General features: G+C 36.9%; 1 protein-coding gene, 2 non-coding genes and 1 pseudogene across 3 annotated transcripts; 3 read left to right on the top strand and 1 right to left on the bottom strand.

Moving 5' to 3' along the window:
* Window positions 1–5,517: 5,517 nt before the first annotated feature.
* On the bottom strand, window positions 5,518–6,845 carry LOC148914374 (protein FAR1-RELATED SEQUENCE 1-like). The gene is made up of 3 exons (XM_089043690.1): window positions 6,523–6,845; window positions 5,659–6,057; window positions 5,518–5,575 (listed from the first exon to the last, which is right to left on the bottom strand). The coding sequence occupies exons 1-3, from the start codon at window positions 6,843–6,845 to the stop codon at window positions 5,518–5,520; spliced, it is 780 nt and encodes a 259-aa protein (XP_088899816.1).
* A 4,049-nt stretch (window positions 6,846–10,894) lies between these two features.
* LOC148914373 (18S ribosomal RNA) lies at window positions 10,895–12,163 on the top strand (annotated as a pseudogene).
* Window positions 12,164–12,403: 240 nt separating this feature from the next.
* Window positions 12,404–12,559, top strand: LOC148914372 (5.8S ribosomal RNA). The gene has a single exon (XR_016123078.1). It is a non-coding gene; the product is annotated as a 5.8S ribosomal RNA (ribosomal RNA).
* A 1,600-nt stretch (window positions 12,560–14,159) lies between these two features.
* On the top strand, window positions 14,160–14,315 carry LOC148914371 (5.8S ribosomal RNA). Its single transcript, XR_016123079.1, has one exon. It is a non-coding gene; the product is annotated as a 5.8S ribosomal RNA (ribosomal RNA).
* The last annotated feature ends 5,983 nt before the right edge of the window (window positions 14,316–20,298 follow it).

Here is a 20,298-nt window from a genome sequence, read left to right as displayed (position 1 = left end):
TCCATGCTCCTCCACCGGTTTCACTAGAAGAACCCATAACTTGAAAGAGAAAAAAACAACTTGAAAGAGAGAAAAAACAACTTGAAAGTGAAAAAAATTTGACTACAAAGTGAAAAATAGTAGAATGAGAAGAAAATGTATGAAGAGTTGGTGTTAAAAGTGAAGAGTATTGGTTGGTATTTATAGAAAAAAAATTCAGTATTTTTTAAATTTTTTCCGATTTTTTTCTTTTTTTTTTGCCAAAATTGCTGCCGTTGGATTCTTTGGAAAAAACCAATCGGCGCCCAGGAGCTTCCATGTGTCATAGAGCCGTTGGGGTTCTGTTTCGATTTTTTATTCGCGAAAAAATGGCTGCCGTTGGATAAGTGTAAGCGGTCGGATGGCCCGAGATCGACGCGTGTAATCCTACCGTTAGGCGAGCCGTAGCGCGTCAAATTTTTAAACCGGTAGCGTGTATTGCGCGCGCAAAAAATTTAAGCAGTCTTGGCGTCAGCTCAGCCCGAGCTGGAGCTCGGGCCAGCCTTCCCCTCGGGCTTGCCCAGTTCGTGGGCTCCACTTTGTTTGCCTGGCAGAATATTGTTGCTGGAAACTTGTTTTTGGGTTTGCCCCCTCCCCCAACCCCCTTGGGCCCTCTGGTGGCAATGCTCTAAGTCTTTAAAAGTTAGAATTGGATACACCCTTAATTTCTAAACTAATTTTACCAAAATGTCGTAACTTTTCTACTCAAAATTTTGGCCAGTCACATTTCCCTCGTTCAACATGTAAATTCAATCAAACAATTGATGGTCAATCAAGGAACCTCCTCATGACCTAGGTTTTTTCACTATTTTGGAGTCAAGGCTGATGTGATCAACCAAGTGATGTAGATTGGGTGAAAATTAAGATTGATGAAGAATCATAAATGAAACAAGAACGGGCGTGGAAAAAGTAAGAACTAGACTACGTTTGTGTTGTGTCAAGGGTCATTTTTCTCTTCCACAACTTGATATTTACAGGGGCTTTGATGTCTTGATTGCATCAATTGCCTTGATTCACCCAAAATGCATTCAATCATTTGACTCATGCTTATGGTTTAATATGAATAATAATGTTGATTTTATCTACATTCCATCTTAAGATTTCCCACAATAGCTTTGTATGACCATCATATTGGCATGATCTCCTCTTATTTGTGGATTGTGACATATGTAGAAATCATTATACTAATTCTTTCTCCTCATTTTCAGCCTTTGCTGAACTTGAGCATTTCTCCATAGATACTCTCTTGACAATAGCTTCTTAAAACATTCAGCCATATTTACACCTTTGACCACCTTTAGGCATTCCACTGCTTTTACGTATCCCAACCCTTTTAGTCATTCGACTGCTTTTAGTCATTCTGCCTTTTTTTCAATTTCGAGCTTCTAGCCATTCTTATTGATTTAGAGCCGCTCGAGCATAGCCTAGGCCCAAATGGTGATCCATTTGTCAGATTTGGGGCCTAACTGGGCCATATTTCAACTAGGCTCAAACAAAGGTAGCACATGTCCATCACTTAACCCCATTTTTATGAATAATATATCAATTTTCATTTCTCATAGCCCTTTCTCCCATAAGCTTATTATTTTACAAGATCTTACCCGGTCACCTGAATATATTACATGCTTCTCTACCATCACCTAAATGTATTTAAGTTTAAAGTTTGATATATTTAAAGCCCCCCAAAAAAAAAGTTCTCTCTTAGCCCACAACCTCCATCCACAGAGAGAGAGAGAGAGATAGAGAGAGCGTGAAAAAGGAAGAAGGATAAAAGGTTTAAAAGGTGCTACGGTATTTCACATGGCCATTCTTGAGATTTTGAGGATCCTGTGCGAAACTTAAATTGGAGCCTCACATAATCTAATACGAAAATACTATAAATAAAAAATTGTCATAACTTAATGTCATAAAACAACATTTTCATCGATATCAACATTTAGAACAAGCTGCACATAAGAAACAACTGCAAAAATGCCAGCGGTTGTTGAAGTTATTATGGGGCTAATGGGAACTTTGTTTTTCCTTGCCTCTAATGCGGATAAATACGCAAAGCTAGGCGCCTGCTTATGTTGGATTGTGCATGTTGGAAGTCTTTGTTACCCTCATATGTTCCTATTTCTTTTTCCTCTTGCTTTCTTCGTTCTCCAATTTACTTATATGTCGTCTCTTCGTTGGCTTTATTGTTTTTACGTTCTCTTTTCATTTTTATGTTTTCAAGCTCTATTTTCAAAGTTTACATTTTTCGTATATGCTTGATTTGCTTTTCTTACAAACAAACTTATGTAGTAAGGCTAAAGTGAATTACAAACAAAATTCAAGGGAACATGACTGTGGATATTGTTTGGTGTGGTATGACTGCAGAAACAAGTTACTGATATTAAATTTTGTCTAAATCAATTCATACAGTTGATGACTTTCATTTAGTGTAATTTACCAAAAAACTTGCAAAGGCAACAAAAAGTACAAAAGTTATCTCATATTCATAGAGAATTGGAAGTGATCTACATTTACATGGGAATGGGAGAGAGATAAGACAAACAAACGCCAACCCACTAACCACCACCATTGCTTTCTTCCTTTACCTTCTTAGTCCAATGGAAGAACTTTTTTTAGGAAGTATTGCAACAAACGAGATATTTCGTAACTGACCTGACATAAGAAGATCTGGTACCTAACTCTAATAAGTATCATTCTTATTGGAAATTTCCACTTAACCACACACCGCCTAGCCTAACATATATATAACCCAAAAGAAATTTAGGAGACTCAATCCTAAACCAAAGACCAGACACCACCGCTCCAACTTACCAACCACCACCAACTAGCCTATATATATATATATATAATCCCCTTCAGTTAAGGGATTCCTCAAATAGTGTTATTTGAAGGATGGGGTGCTCAACCATTGGATCTGTTTTAATGAGCTTGTGCAGCTGAGATTGATTCAAACCTTTTAACCTGTTTCCTTTCTAATTACCCGCTAGAAACCTTGCGTACACTGGGAAACCAAAAGGCGCCCTCAAGCACGCTTGAAGCAGAAACCAAGTTGAAGAGAAAAATCTAGAGACACGAAGCAAGAGATTCAAACATCCAAGTTGAAATCGCGAGATTTCTGTGCAAAATAGGTATGGGTATTCCTAGATGTGGTTGTTTCAAAATTTGAGCCATGGGTTATTGATTTGGGGGTTCTGTTTCAATATTGATTTGGGGGGTGATAAGTTTTGAAAAGGAGGATCCTCCATCGCAAGACTTCTGTGCAAAATAGGTATGGGTAAGTCTCTACTCCTAACTTATTTGAAAACAAAAAAAAAAAACAAAAAACAAAAGAATTTGATTCGTCTCTGCTTCTATGAATTTTATCATTATAGGAATATTTCTTACGTTTCTATTGATTAAGAATTCTAGAATAAATGTTGTTAACAAACTTTGTGAAGATGTAGAATTGTATAGGAAGGTTGTGAAGTCAGCTGTTAGCCTTGTTGCTTCTAGTTTAATGATGTGGCTCTGATAATGTGTGAATTTTTAGTTTGTACCCTTTGCTGTGTATTTTTGCTTGGTCTAGTTATTTGTTTCCATATTTTATATACAATCACGACTTCAATTGAAGTCTTATGCTTAATTTAGTATGAAGTTTTGTTGAAAGTATGAAGTTTTTTCTTGGACAGTATGAAGTTTTTTGGTTGGAAGAATTTTTGTTAGGTTCAGTAACTTGTTTCTTTTTCTTTAGTAAAGGTGAATATAATGGGATGCTAGTTTGCATTTTTTGTTGTCAAGAAAAAAAATTCAGGGTTCATATTCACAACATCTTGCTTATAGAAGTATGAGGTTCGCTTTTACAAGTCTATGGTTTTTTCCTTCTTTAAATGTATCGATTGCGGACCTTGTGTTGTTGTTTAATTTCATGGTGTGAATCTAAGAAACCTAGACGACCAAGGGCATGGCTAGCAAGGTGTCTGCAACAATACAAGATGTGTGTGTTCTTTTTTTGCCAAATTCGGATATTGTTCCTTCCACTACAAGGAAGTGTTTAGGTTTTTTTTCATCAGGTACAGGTAAAACAAAACTCAATTTTCAAGTGTCAATAAATTGTTCGTACTTATCTGTTCAAATATTTCTAGACTAATATGAAGAGGTTGAGTTTTTCCTATCATTGTCAATGGGTTAGTTTCGTGAGAACCCGAAGAAGAATATTAGACTTTGAAGAACACATACATCAACAACAAAAAAGAAATGCAATTGCTGTTATTGGTAGAAAAAAAAATCCAGCTAATGAGCTATTCATTTGGTTTCTTTATTGTTCTAACCAAAAAACTTCATACTTCCAACGAAACTTCATACTAAATTAAGCACAAGACTTCAATTGAAGTCACAGTTGTATACAAAATATGGAAACAAATAATCAGACCAAGCAAAAATACGCAGCAAAGGGTACAAGTATGTCAGTACAACTCTACAGGAAGCTAGCTGCAGGAAGCTTGATTGGGCAAACATAGTCTTTTCTTCAAGTATGTCAGTGCAACTCTACAACCTAAGAAATATGTGGAATCACTGGAGATTGAAACATCATCCAAAAAACTCATCATCCTGACAAGACAAAGTAAATGAAAAAAGAAATAAAAATTTATCGTTCTCAACTATGTTGCATGGACACGGGTACAGGGACACGGGAACGCGACACAGGGACACGGCGACACGGAAAATCTCAAAAAATTAGGACATGGGTACAGCTAGGACACGGCAATTAAAATAATAATTTATTCTCAATACTTCAATGTCACATAATTCCATAAAACAAAACAAATAACTCATGTTCATCATCCATACATAATAATTAATAGACCACAAAATAAAACATAAATGATCTAACTCTGAATCTTCTTCAAGCATCTATGTCTTCATTGTTATTGTTATTATTTGTTGTGTTTCTCTTAAAAAAAACAGAAGAAAGAATTGTCATATCACCACCAAGTCCAACTCTTCTACTGCTGTGGAGGGAGATAAGAAAAGAAAATAGAGAACATAAATAAATGCATTTGAAAATAGAGAAAAAAAATATTGCAAAGAGAGTTACCTTGTGCAAAACCAGGAGAAGGGGAGGAGAAGAGCTGTGATAGACGAAATAAACTTTGGCGGCAGAAAAAGTGAGATTTAGGTATAAAAAAGTATTTTCCCACTTTTAGCCCCTATTTTTAAAAATATTTCAAATCAGTCCACCAAAAGTTTCAAAAATCACGTTTAGACCCCAGATTTTATTTTGAAAATTTCAAACTGGTCCCTGCCGTGTCTTGACTGTGTCGGAGCCGTGTCTTGACCGTGTCCAATACGTGTCGGGGGCGTGTCGGAGCCGTGTCGGCGTGTCCGACACTTCGACACTCCAGCAGTTTGGAGTGTCCGTGCAACATAGGTTCTCAATAACAAGCAAGTTATATAGGTGGAAGAGCTATTATCCATGTCATCAACAAAATACTCCATATAAGTTCTGTGTATAACTATAATTATCTATGACGAAGAACTATTATCCATGCCATTAAAAGCATCTTTGTCAACAATTGAAGATCTATCATGGTCAAACATAAAGTTAACATGAGGTTAATACATAATAATAAGAAAGGAAAAATACAAATAAGTTTGCATTCTTACGATTTTTGAAGCATAGGACAGTTCCTTCTGTCGAGTGTTTGTCCATATTTTCCAAACCCATTACAACGCCGACCTTTGTAGTTTTCTCTCGCCAACTCCTTTCTACCCTTAAGTCTTTTCCCACTTCCTTTTTCTTTAACAAGATCTGGTTCATTTAAACTAGTTTCAAAAGCAATACTTCTCCTTGCATAAGGTAATACTTTTTCGGCACCATGAAGCAATGGCATAATCCTCTCAATCAATGAATCCAATGCTTCACAAAAGATCTGACTAGCCTCATCACTTAAGATGACTTTATCAATCACATGTGAATATCGTTGGAATAATGCACTGTGCTTTCCTATTAAGGAGTTGTCAATAGATATCTCAACACCATTATTTTCTACCACAAGATCAAATCTAGCAGATCAAGTCCATCTCTTCAAAATATATTGATCTGGCAATTCATGAAGTTGACGTATTTTGTGCAAATATGCCAAAGTATGGCTGCATTGGATTCCCAAACTCTCAAACATATGACAGCTACATGATGCAAAATCTGTATATTTGTCATAAACAATCAGCCGGTTTCTTTTTTTCCTTTTGTCATCCATATGTACAACTTTATATGTGCAGTGAGTGGCATTCTCCTCTGTAAGCTCAACATTGTTGCAATAACTCTCCCACAACTGATCTTGAAATTTATAGAAGTAAGTATGTGTGTATATATTAGCCATTTGTCTATCCATCATTATAGGGTACTTAGTTTTTGCCTTCTCATTGATATCAGTGTGATCTGCCATCAATTCCAAGTGTCGTTGGTGTAAAAGTCCTCTATTAAATTGAACCATAAAGTCCACCAAGGAATTATTTTTTGATACATACCTCTTGAAAAATGCATGCCCACTTTCTGCTCGCTGACTACTAGACATTCCACATGAGAAAACGTGGTTCACATAAGTTGGCATCCATTTAGATCGAATATTAAATATTGGTTGCAACCATGTATCTTCATTTAACCCACTGTTCTCAACAATACTCTTCCATCTCAAGTCAAACTCATCTCTACTCTCAGAATCACAAACATGTTCTCTAAATTGTTGATAGAGAAGAATACACTCGGGCTTGTCAGAGAATTTATTCAAAATATGCCAGCTACAATACCTGTGAAATGTGTTTGGAAGAGCTTCTAAAATGGCTTTTGTCATTGCGGGATCTTGACAAACACACACTTTGTTTCTCATACCGTGTGGCAGAGAGGAGAGAGGACCATTTTCTCATAAGAGAGGGCGAGAGAGAGTATCAACCAAAATAAGTAAATTTTCTGTGGGCAATAATTTGGAAAGGAGAGGATTTGGAGGCCAAGCAAATTGCAAAGTTACTGTCCTTCACTCTCACTCTCACACACGTTGTTTCTCACAAAGAGAGAGAGAGAGAGAGAGAGAGAGAGAGAGAGAGAGAGCAAAAGGAATCATGATAATACCAACTTTTACATATATATATATTTATAAATACCATTTACATGTTATTATTTATCTTTTGCAATATGGATATATGATATATATGTATTATACACACACACACAGAGCAAAAGTGATATATTCCTTATTGGCAGTTACTCACAGTAAAGTATTAATGAACCACACATAAATATCAATTAAATTACCAACCCACACTATTCGTCACTTGGCCAATTCTCTCTCTCACTCACAGAGACAGTCTGTGACTGTGAATGGGAGTGAGGGAGGGGGTATCATAATAATTTTCCCACATCACGTAGTATGATTTTCAACAACATCACAAATCCGCTCCCACTTTAAATTCTAAACCCATTAAATAAAATAAAAACGAATTAAATTTACAAACTTTGTAACACTAACAACAGGCCGTTACTTCCTCCTCCCACGTTCCCTCCCTTTCCTCTCTTTCTAATTTCCATTTCCCATTACTCTGCCTCTTCTCTGTTTTTTGCTTCCTTTATTCTCTATGTCAAACTCTACTGCTGATCATCACAACTCATGCACTAGGCCAGGTGAAGGAGAAGTGGCAAGAAAAATGCTTCAGATATTGAAAGTAACCTGCTTGCTCACAAGTCAAGAGAGGATCTCCATTAAAAAATCCACCTATGATATTTATTGATAAAGAAAAGTAAGCAACATCTGTATTGAGTTCCTGGGATACAATCGCTAGAAATTTGGCAATCCTCCCTCAGTGGATTATATTATCGAACAGCGCTATATACTGAGTGACTTCTGGGCCCTCAGTGTCACCACATGGCATACAAAAAAATTCACTCATTTTATGCTCTCCTTCAGCAAACCCAGCCCACATGAAAATGGAAAAGAACAGAAGCTGGGTTTAGGGTTAAGAGACGCACCGAATTTTTCGAAGTAGAAGGGTTGAACGCAATTGTGTTGGATCAGAATTAGAAGAGAGTTCTTGACTTGTTGAGGGGTCAGTCATATTTCGTTTTCCTTTTCTTTCTTCATTCTCCTATTTTCTTATATGTTGCCTCTTCGTTCGCTTTTTTGTTTTTGCGTTGTCTTTTCTTTTTTATATTTTCAAGCTCCATTTTGTTTTCAAAAGAAAAAAAAAATCTTTGTTTTGGGTCTAGCTACAGCCTCTGACCACATCACCTTATAAATTTTAGAACAACTCACACCCTAAGAAACACTCACAGATATGTCAGCGTTTGTAGGTGCTGTTATGGGGCTAACGGGAACTTTATTTTCCCTCGCCTCTAATGCGGATGAATATGCAAAGCTAGGCACTCTATGTGTGTTGGAAATCTTTGTTAGTCTCATATGTTTTTATTTCTTTTTCCTCTTCTTTCTTCATTCTCCTATTTTCTTATATGTTGCCTCTTCGTTCGCTTTCTTGTTTCTGCGTTATCTTTTCTTTTTTATATTTTCAAGCTCCGTTTTGTTTTCATAAAAAATAAAATAAAAAATCTTTGTTTGGGTCTAGCTACGGCCTTTGACCACATCACCTTATATATTTTAGAACAACTCGTACCCTAAGAAACACTCACAGATATGTCAGCGGTTGTGGGTGTTGTTATGGGGCTAAGGGGAACTTTGTTTTCCCTCGCCTCTAATGCTAATAAATATGCAAAGCCAGGCACTCTATATGTGTTGGAAATCTTTGTTAGTCTCATATGTTTTTATTTATTTTTCCTCTTCTTTCTTCGTTCTCCTATTTTCTTATATGATGTCTCTTCATTTGCTTCTTTTTTTTTTTTTTTTTTTTTGCATTGTCTTTTCTTTTTTGTTTTGTTTTTAGAAGAAAAAAAAAATTTGTTTTGGGTCTAGCTACGGCCTTTGACCACATCACGTTATATATTTTAGAACAACTACAAGAAACACTCGCAGAGATGCCGGCGGATGTGGGTGTTGTTATGGGGCTAACGGGAACTTCGTTTTCTCTTGCCACTAATGCGGATAAATATACAAAGCCAGGTGCTCTACGTGTATTGGAAATCTATGTTAGTCTCATATGTTTTTATTTCTTTTTCCTATTCTTTCTTTGTTCTCTTATTTTCATATATGTTGCCTCTTTGTTGGCTTTTTTTGTTTTTACGATGTCTTTTCTTTTTTATGTTTTCAAGCTTTCAGAAGAAGAAAAAAAAAATCTTTGTTTTGTCTAGCTAGTGCCTCTGACCACATCACCTTATATATTTTAAAACAATTGCCGCAGCTGTGGGTGTTATTATGGGGTTAACAGGAATTTTGTTTTCCCTCGCCTCTAATGCGGATAAATATGTAAAGCCAGGCCCTCTACCTATGTTGGGAATCTTTGTTAAGCTCATATCTTCTTATTTCTTTTTTCTCCCCTTTCTTCGTTCTCCTATTTTCTTATATGTTGTCTCCTCGTTGGCTTTTTTGTTTTTGCATTTTCTTTTCTTTTTTATGTTTTCAAACTCTGTTTTCCAAAGAAAAAAAATCTTTTTTTTGCGTCTAGCTATGGCCTCTAACCAAATCACATTATATATTTTAGAACAACCCACACCCCAAGAAATACCCGCAGAGATGCCGACGGCTATGGGCATTATTATAAGGCTAACGGGAACTTTGTTTTCTCTTGCCTCTAATGCGGATAAATATGCAAAGCCAGATGCTTTACGTTTACTGGATTGTGCATGTCGGAAATCTTTGTTAAGCATATAAGTTCCTCTCTTTTTTTCCCTCTTCTTTCTTTGTTCTCCTATTTTTTATATGTTATCTCTTCATTTGTTTTTGTGTTGTCTTTTCTTTATTATGTTTTCAAGCTCTGTTTTAAAAAATAAAAAATAAAAATAAAAAACTTCGTTTTGGGTCTAGGTATGGCCTCTGATCACATCACGTTATATATTTTAGAACAACCCACACCTCAAGAAACGCCAACAGAAATGTCGGTGGCGGTGGGCGTTATTCCTCACCTCTGATGCAGATAAATACGCAAAGCCAGACACTCTTCGTGTGTTGGATTATGCGTGTTGGAAGTCTTTGTTATGCTAATATGTTCTTCTTTCTTTTTCCTCTTCTTTTTTCGTTCTTCTACTTCTTATGTGTCGTCGGCTTTTTTTATTTATTATTATGATTTTTGTGTTGTCTTTTCCCTTTTATGTTTTCAAAAAAAATAATAAATTTGGATTTAACTATGGCCTCATACCACATCTCATTATATATTTTAAAACAACCCACACCCCAAGAAACACCCAGAGAAATGTCGAAGACTGTTGGCGTTATTATGGGGCTAATAGGAACTTTGTTTTCCCTTGCCTCTAATGCGGATAAATACGCAAAGCTAAGCGCTCTACGTGTGTTGGATTGTGCGTGTTGGAATCTTTGTTATGCTCACATGTTCCTATTTCAAACCACTTTTTATATATTTTAACTCCCGAAATACTGTATTTGTTTATAGTGGTAATTGTTTTGATGAGTAGGATAGCTTTTAAGTATTTTACTTGGGTTAGCTTTAAATTTACATATTGGGTTTTCCTAGGCATTGTTTTGCATGTAGGATCACGGAGTTCTTTGGAACACATTTTCAAATAATTTCCTCAAAATGAAAAAGAACTATTTTTTTGTCTTCAGAGTAGTGGATGAGTGGTAAGTCGGAGTGTCATCGGTAAAGTTTAATTTTGGTGTCGTAATTTTGGTGTGCACGACTATTTTTAGGAACTCAAATCAATACCAGGGACATTGAAAGTGTGAAACTCTTTCGAGTTGCAAACCCACAAGATTTAAAGAACTTTTTGAAAAACTTCACCCAAATGACACTTTTTGATCCATGGCAAGTGCTCAACCCTAATCCGCAACTATCCCACATACCGCCGCACCAGAATGGGTGAATGATGTGCTTGAGGTGGTTGAGCTATGATTAGAATTGTTTAGGCATTGCTTGTGTGTGCACGGTCCGTCTGTGATGTGCACCGGTCAGCTCGTCCTTTCTACTGGCTATACATTCATGAACTTAATTGATCGGGTCGTGCCTTCGGTGCTGTTACTTTGAAGAAATTAGAGTTCTCAAAGCAAGCATATGCTCTGGATACATTAGCATGTGATAACATCATAGAATTTTAGTCTTATTATATTGGTCTTTGGGATCGGAGTAATGATTAACAAGGAAAGTAGGAGACATTCGTATTCCATAGTGAGAGGTGAAATTCTTGGATTTATGAAAGATGAACAACTACAGAAGCATTTACCAAGTATGTTTTCATTAATCAAGAACAAAAGTTAGGGGCTTAAAGATGATTAGATAACATCCTAGTCTCAACCATAAAAGACGTTGACCATGGATCGGCGGAAGTTACTTTTAGAACTCTGCTGGCACCTGATGAGAAATCAAAGTTTTTGGGTTTCGGGGGTAGTATGGTCGCAAGGCTAAAACTTAAAGGAATTGACGAAAGGGCACCACTATGAGTGAAGTCTGCTGCTTAATTTGACTTAACATGAGGAAACTAACAAAGTCAAGATATAGTAAGGATTAACAGACTGAGAGCTCTTTCTTTCTTCTATAGGTGGTGATGCATGGTCGTTCTTAGTTGGTGGAGCGATTTGTCTAGTTAACCTTAGTCTGCTAACTAGCTATAAGGAGGATCCCTCCGCGGTTAGCTTCTTAGAGGGACTATGGTCACCTAGGCTAAGGAATTTTTAGGCAATAATAGGTCTGTGATGCCCTTAGATGTTCTGAGCCACACACGTGTTGCACTGATGTATTCAACGAGTCTATTGCCTTGGCCGACATGCCAGATTAATCTTTGAAATTTCATCGTGATGGGAATAGATCATTGCAATTGTTGGTCTTCAACAAGAAATTCCCAGTAAGCGCAAGTCATCTACTAGCATTGACTATGTCCTTATCCTTTGTACACACCGCTTGTCGCTCCTACCGATTGAATGGTCTATTAAAGTGTTCAGATCACGACGACGTAAGTTGTTTGCTACCAGCCATGTCACGAGAAGTCCAATGAACCATATCATTTTTAAGAAGGAGAAGTCGTAACAAGGTTTCCATATGTGAACATGCAAAATGATCATTGTCGAAACCTGCCTAGCAGAACGACCAGAGAACTAGTTTCAAAACGGGGGATAAGGGATCTTATGGCTCGATATCCCTTTATGTTGGGAGGGTTGCATTGCGTCTACGCAACTAACCCTTTCGAGCGTACAAATGAATATCAGCGTGAACTACACCAAGAAACTTGAATGAGAGAGCGTTTCCCTATTGTCCCAAAAATGGTCTGCGCGAGTGGTTTCATCATCTTCAAACATGTCAAAATAACTCTCGACAATGGATATCTTGATGCTCACATGGATGAAGAACATAGCGAAATGTGATACTTGGTGTTAAGTGCAGAATCTCATGAACCATCGAGTCTTTGAAAGCAAGTTACGCCCAAAGCCATTAAGCCAAGGGCACATCTTCCTAGACGTCACACGCCATTGCCTTCTACCACTCCCTCGAGATTGTAGGATGGCCTCATGTGCGCTTCGTCAAGCACTTGTCATAAATACCAAGTCCTCAGCAACGCATGATAGGACAATCAGTGGTTGTGAAACCTTGGTTGTCTGTTGTGTGCAGTCGTCGCACATCGAAGGCTCGAAGAAATCCTTGGCTCTGACTAAGCTTTCAACGTAACCCCAGGACAGGGGGCTTACCTGCTGAATTTAAGCATATCAATAAGCAGAGGAAAAAAAACTTACAAGGATTCCTTAGAAATGGTCTGCGAATTAGGCATAGTCTAGCTTTAGAATTAGGCTCACATGGCATCCGAATTGTAGTCTAGAGAAGCGTCCTCAGCGGCGGACCATATCCAAGTCCATTGGAATGTGGCGCCGGAGAGGGTAAGAGCTCTGTTGTACATGGACCCTGTCGCACCACGAGGCACTATTGGTGATTGAGTTGTATAGGAATGCAGCCCCAGTAAAGCGATAAATTATGTCCAATGCTAAATACGGGCGAGAAACCGATAGTAATGACTTTGAAATGAGAGTCAAAGAGTGCTTGAAATTGTCGAAAGGGAAGCATATGGGGACTGGCGATGTGCCCCAATCGGATATGAAACAGTCCCAAGCCGGTCCGCCAATCGACTCAAGGTATTGACCGATGCGAATTGCAGCGAAGGCCAAAGCTCGGACTGTTGATATGCTCGTAGAGGTGCCGTCGACGTGATTGTGGTAGAAATAAAGTCAATATGTTATTTAACTAACTACGAAAGCACTCATATACGTAGATGACTAATGTGTACATAAACAACTCACGAAAGAAAAACTTTTAAAATAACTATCTCCACAATTTTTCCTTTTCTTGTCACAAAAATTACTATATTATGGTAAATTATAAATTAATACTTTAAGAGCGGTGGGGCTGAGTTGTGTTCATGGCCTAATTCCTTTGCTGAAATATTCGTAACTTCTCCCAAAATTAGACAAAAGACAAACAAAAAAAGCAACAAAAAAGAAATGTTGCTAGAGTATGAGGAAAAAGAATTGTTTTACACTCTCTTTTGGGCCATTTTAGTCTAAAAAATTTCTATATGTGATGGGAATAGATCATTGCAATTGTTGGTCTTCAACAAGAAATTCCTAGTAAGCGCAAGTCATCTACTAGCATTGACTATGTCCTTGTTCTTTATACACACCGCTTGTCGTTCCTACCGATTGAAGTGTTCGGATCACGACGACGTAAGTTGTTTGCTACCAGCCATGTCACAAGAAGTCCAATGAACCATATCATTTTTCAGAAGGAGAAGTCATAACAAGGTTTCCATATGTGAACATGCGAAAGGATCATTGTCAAAACCTGCCTAGCTGAACGACCAGAGAACTAGTTTCAAAGCGGGGGATAAGGGATCTTATGGCTCGATGTCCCTTTATGTCGGGAGGGTTGCATTGCGTCTACGCAACTGACCCTTTCGGGCGTACAAATGAACATCGGTGCGAACTGCACCAAGAAACTTGAATGTGAGAGCACTTCCCTATTGTCCCAAAAATGGTGTGCGCGGGTGGCGTCATCATCTTCAAATATGTCAAAATAACTCTCGACAATGAATATCTTGATGCTCACATGGATGAAGAACGTAGCGAAACGTGATACTTGGTGTTAAGTGCAGAATTCCATGAACCATCGAGTCTTTGAAAGCAAGTTGCGCCCAAAGCCATTAAGCCAAGGGCACGTCTTCCTAGACATCACACGCCATTACCCTCTACCACTCCCTCGAGGTTGCAGGATGGCCTCATGTGCACTCCGCCAAGCACTTGTCATAAATACCAAGTCCTCGGCAACATATGACAGGACAATCGGTGGTTGTGAAACCTTGGTTGCCTGTCGTGTGCAGTCGTCGCACATCGAAGGCTCGAAGAAATCCTTGGCTCTGACTAAGCTTTCAACGTAACTCCAGGTCAGGGGGGTTACCCGCTGAATTTAAGCATATCAATAAGCAGAGGAAAAGAAACTTACAAGGATTCCTTACAAATGGCGTGCGAATTAGGCATAGTCTAGCTTTAGAATTGAGCTCACATGGCATCCAAATTGTAGTCTAGAGAAGAGTCCTCAGCGGTGAACCATATCCAAGTCCATTGGAATGTGGCGCCGGAGAGGGTAAGAGCTCTGTTGTACCCGGACCCTGTCACATCACGAGGCACTGTCGTTGAGTTGAGTTGTTTAGGAATGCAGCCCCAATTGAGCGATAAATTATGTCCAAGGCTAAATACGGGCGAGAAACCAATAGTAAACAAGTAATGTGAGGCAAAGAATAAAACGACTTTGAAAAGAGAGTCAAAAAGTGCTTGAAATTGTTGAGAGGGAAGCATATGGGGGCTGGCGATGTGCCCCAATCGGATATGAAACAGTCACAAGCCGGTCCCCCAATCGACTCAAGGTATTGACCGATGCGGACTGCGGCGGAGGAAAAAGCTTGGACTGTTGATATGCTTGTAGAGACGCCGTCAATGTGATTGTGGCAGAAATAAAGTCAATCTGTTATTTAACTAACTACGAAAGCACTCATATGTGTAGATGACTAATGTGTACATAAACAACTCACGAAAGAAAAACTTTTAAAATAACTATCTCCACAATTTTTTCCTTTTCTTGTCACAAAAATTACTATATTATGATAAATTATAAATTAATACTTTAAGAGCGGTGGGGCTGAGTTGTGTTCATGGCCTAATTCCTTTCCTGAAATATTCGTAACTTCTCCCAAAATTAGACAAAAGACAAACAAAAAAAGCAACAAAAAAGAAATGTTGCTAGAAGTCTTGGATTTTTTTTTCTCCAGCATCGACCGTATGAGGAAAAAGAATTGTTTTACACTCTCTTTTGGGCCATTTTAGTCTAAAAAATTTCTACAATTGCATTGCATATAATCTAAAATATTATGAATTAATTTTGAAAAAAAAAAAGGACAAAAGGTCTAAGAGACAACCAACAATTAATCTAACATGCAGATAGCAGAAAGTTTGTAATATATGATAATGGTCCACTATAATCCATGACATATTGTTGCTTGTGTTGATTACAAAAGTAAGACAGATACCTGCTCTGGTAGTTGAAGTCAATGTCTAAAGAAGATTGCTTGCGGAGATTAGGAAGTCCATAAGAGCAAGCTATATATTCTACTGTTCTAAATTAGACTAGTTTAATATTGTTCTCAATTTGGTCCAAAGAACATCACGTGCGTTTATGGTGGTGGAAGAAAATTAGTTGTCATAGAAGAATTCAGATGCGTTGGAAAGAAATTTCTTAGAAGATGCAAAACAGCTCATGATGTTTGCTAGGGATAGAGACTGGATGTACTACGAAAACATTATAGTCATGTGTACTGTGTACCACACATAGGGGAAAACATAATCAATGAGGATATTGAAGCTGTTATGCTATTTACCTAAACACACCCTAAACATGTCGATATTCCGTGTAATTTAATTAACCATTTGCCAAACTGGTATGGGGGTTTTCTCGGAAGGTCACGATATTAGTATGTATCATCTAATTATAATTATAATTATATATATATATATATATAATCGATGATTCTGGATAAAACTGAAATGAGATGTCAACATGTCTCTGATCTAAACTATTTTTTTCCCAACACTAGCCACGGAGGGCATGAATTTTTGTTTTTTCCTTGGATTGGTACCTCAAAATAGGTGTCGGTGGATCGAATAGTTGCTGAAGAGTTTAAAAATATCATATTAGAAACTTAACAAAACAAAATATAATAATAAGTGAATGATTTTACTACTAATAGCACCGATATCAATATTTAATAGATTACACAAGCATATTAGTTAGTGATTACATTTTCAATATAGGTGACACTTAACAAATGAGAACGGTCTTTATTTTATTTTATTTAATCAATTGAGATAGGGAGAGGGGGGCTGCAGCCTGCAGGTACACTCACAATAATCATTAAAAGGAATCAGATAATTTGAATTTTATTTGACTGAAAAATGCTTTAACAAATAAATAATAATGACAAAATGTCCATTTCCCACCATTATTGTTTATATATTTGAATCGCCCTATCTGTATAGAAGAAGGTTTACCAGATCTAACCTAATAACAAAAATCATATGCACGTCCATTAATTTTGCGACTGGATACATTTTATTTTATTTTTGCTAAGGGAAGAGTTTTCTTTTTCTTTTTCTTTTTTCGTTACACTAATATTTTCAATATTAAATGAGCATGTGATTCTTTAATTAATGTCGTGACAAAGATGAACAATATATTAATCTGTTGTAATTATTAAAGTGATCATCAATTATACTTTTACGATGAAACAACATCAATCATTTGTGCATATAAAATATTTTTTATTTGTCTTTGTTTTGTCGGAGGGTAGGTTACTTAATTAACTTGACAATCAATCTCTATATGTGTAGAGATACTTGCTTAACCTTCTTGGTCTTCCATCTCTTGTAATTTTTTTTTTTTTTGGGTGCTATAGTTATGACACAACTTCTACGGCAACCAGCATCCCATCTAAAGATTGTGTTTATACCATAATCGATCGAGCATATTTAGCCTCAAATGGACTAGCACCAAGGCAGACACGCCTTCTCTACTGCCGAAAGAAGACACTCTTTCAAGGTGCCAAACACCTGCCAAAGCTCCCGACTGCCGAAGCTCTCAACTGTCGAACCTAATCTCCAAGACACATGTCACCACCATAGCTGCTTGCACAAAGTCCCACATCGAAACTTTGTGGGGAACAGTACCCAAGTAAAAAGGATAACTACTTTCTCACTTTTACTGTTACTCTGCCAAAATTACTACTCTTAACTAACTTAAGCATCGAAGAGCCTTCGGCCGGCACCACACCAGTATTCGAAGCTTAATGACTGCTTCTCCCACTTTGTCTTCTGTAGGTTCTTTCCTTGCTGAAAGGCCTCATATTTTCCCCTACTGAAGACTCATCATATTTCTCTAAGTTGGCCATCTCCGAAAAATAGCATCAATAGATTGTTTGATAGAATTTCTGACAAGGCCACGGGTGAGTTGATCTGCTCCACAGGACTCATTTTCCAAGCCTAACAAAGACAAAACTAGTCCGTATGAATCATAGATCATATATATAGCATACAGTGTCCGGATAAGCATCTTCCAACAAATAGAAAACCTTTGCAGTACTTTTACCTCCTTAGCCTTAGTGCTCATGATGATTATCTTTATAACACCGCAACTGTTTCCTCTTCGATAAAGAATTTTATTTATTTATTTATCAGGGTACAATTGTAAAAATCTGGTGCGGTAGTTTCTTTTCCGACTATCACGTAATTAATATGCTGTAAGGAGATGGAGGAACATAGCTTTGGTGAAGGGAAAGAAAAGGAGAGCACATGTAGCAAGCAATCTTTTTGTTTGATTGGATGTTTAGGTGAGAAAGTAAAAAAGGAAACCAATAACCTTTCTGTTTTGTTTTTTGAAACAGAAACCAATAATTTGGTGACATATTATTTTAGGTGGAATGAAAGGGGATGAACAAATATCACTTCGTAGTAAATCGTTTTCCTTCATTAAAAAAAAACCACTTTTTTTTTTTAAACACAAGCGATAATGAGGAATGAAGGATTCGAACTCAGATATAAAAATAACTACTATTAATTACTTGAATTAAAAACCCCTCGCATTATATTTATTTTGCTTCACAAGAGTACTATTATTTTACTAAAAAAACCAAAACACAAATCTATCAAATTAAATGAGCATCAAATCTGTCTTAGTAAGCACCCGACCTGTTACATTACACTGACATATCCACGGACCCAGTTCGAGCTGCAAAATTAATTAAAAATATTTCCACATGTAGGCATATAGGTGACATGCGATCGATATAATCCTTTATTATTCTTCTTCTCTTTTCTTTTGCCCGCCCTGCCAATCAAAGGGTGGAGTTGACTTAATTAAGGGCTTAGGATCCATCCATGCAGATTGATCCATAAGATATCGATCGGGCTTAACCCCACTAAATTTTGTTCATTCAACATTCATGGATATTTGAAAATAATATCTTATATATATCTTGATCTTAAGATAATATTATGCATGCAGTGCAGGCCAAGCCATAAATTATGCTCATTCAACATTCATGGATATTTGAACATAATATCTTATATATATCTTGATCTTAAGAAAATTGAACTCATTCAGTAACATAACATCTTAATTACAAATTCTTGAATTCTCTAAAAATAAAAGCTAGGTGATAAATGGAGGAGAATGTAAATTAGAATTAGGAAAGGAGGAAGGCTCGTTATAAGAATATGGTAGTGTTAAGTTAATGAAATTAATGCCAATGGGGTCTAGTCCAGAAAGGGTCTTGACTTGCAGACTAGTGATCTTAGGTTCGAATTCCTATAACATCTTGATAGGGTGTGTAAGATATCTCCTCTCTCTCTTGTAGTTTATCGCTTGTATTAGAAGAAAAAAAATCATGAAGTTAATTGGTGGGAAGGGTAGATCCGATTTGATGTCCTCTTCTAAGGGTTCATTATATATTTTAAACATACAAGAGCTCACGATTGATAGACATAATTTGGCTTTATTCAAAGCTTCACTATTGTTCATGTGAGGCGTATGAAAGGGTTCGATTTGATCTTAATGATAAGACGCCAGCACTCAAATGTTAAACAGGATTAATTAAAATTTTAAACTATATATAATGACTTTTAGAAATGCAAACTTGATCGGATTAACGTTAAGAAAGGGGCAGGTCTCATCAGAAAATAGTTATATATTAATATTCCTCACACCGATGGCCCAACGAAATGAAAATTATTGTGATGGAGACCTATTATCAAATTTCAAAGTTTATCAGAAGATTCAACTTGGGAATTTTCTTAGAGTATTAATTATATATGCTGAGAAGTATGAACCTTCCTTGGAAAAGCCTATCTAACAAACTTTTTTTAGGAATGGTGTTACTGCCACTTCATTATGCTCACCCTAGTCCTCCTTTATTATATCTTTAATCTTGCATAAAATTTCAATTCACTATAAAAGACAACACCTAAAACCAAAAGAGATAAGCTTTGAACCTTTGCCATGGCCATAGCTTGGGCATGGTTAATTTGGCTACCATTTACACGTACACCAGAAGGTCAGTTGTTGTCAATCGTCTTAAATGACCACTCTTCCTTGTTGGTTGTTGGCAGCGGACGGAGACATGTACGGGCTTGACATGACTCTGGCCATTGCAAATTTTTTCACACACTTTGATATTGTTATGTTATATGCATGCAACTCATGAATTTTACTCTCTTTTCTTGCTTGTTGTGGTTATTATACTATTTTTTGGTCCTTTTGTCATTCTTAGTGTTTTAGCATCTAAGTTTTATTATGTACTTTAAACATTATAATATTTTCTATTAGAACTTTAAGTTTTTCCCTCGCCTCCCCAAACTATAAATTTTAGCTCCGCCCTTGGTTATTGGGATGCTAGCCAGGTAAAGTATCACTGTCGATGACATTATCGATTTAAAAATGAAAAAAAAAGGTGTGTTGAAATGTTTAAGGGTGGATGAATTGAGATAAATCTTTTGTTTTATGTAGTTTTTTTTTTACTCAAGGTTTAAAAAAAATACTTATCCCCAAACTATAAATTTTAGCTCCGCCCTTGGTTATTGAGATGCTAGTCCGGTAAAGTACTAGACGGTCATA

The sequence above is a fragment of the Prunus mume genome, unplaced genomic scaffold (genome assembly GCF_029339155.1).
Source record: "Prunus mume cultivar Tortuosa unplaced genomic scaffold, ASM2933915v1 scaffold17, whole genome shotgun sequence".
NCBI classification, from domain to species: Eukaryota; Viridiplantae; Streptophyta; class Magnoliopsida; order Rosales; family Rosaceae; genus Prunus; species Prunus mume.
This window is presented reverse-complemented; position numbering and strand designations above follow the sequence as displayed.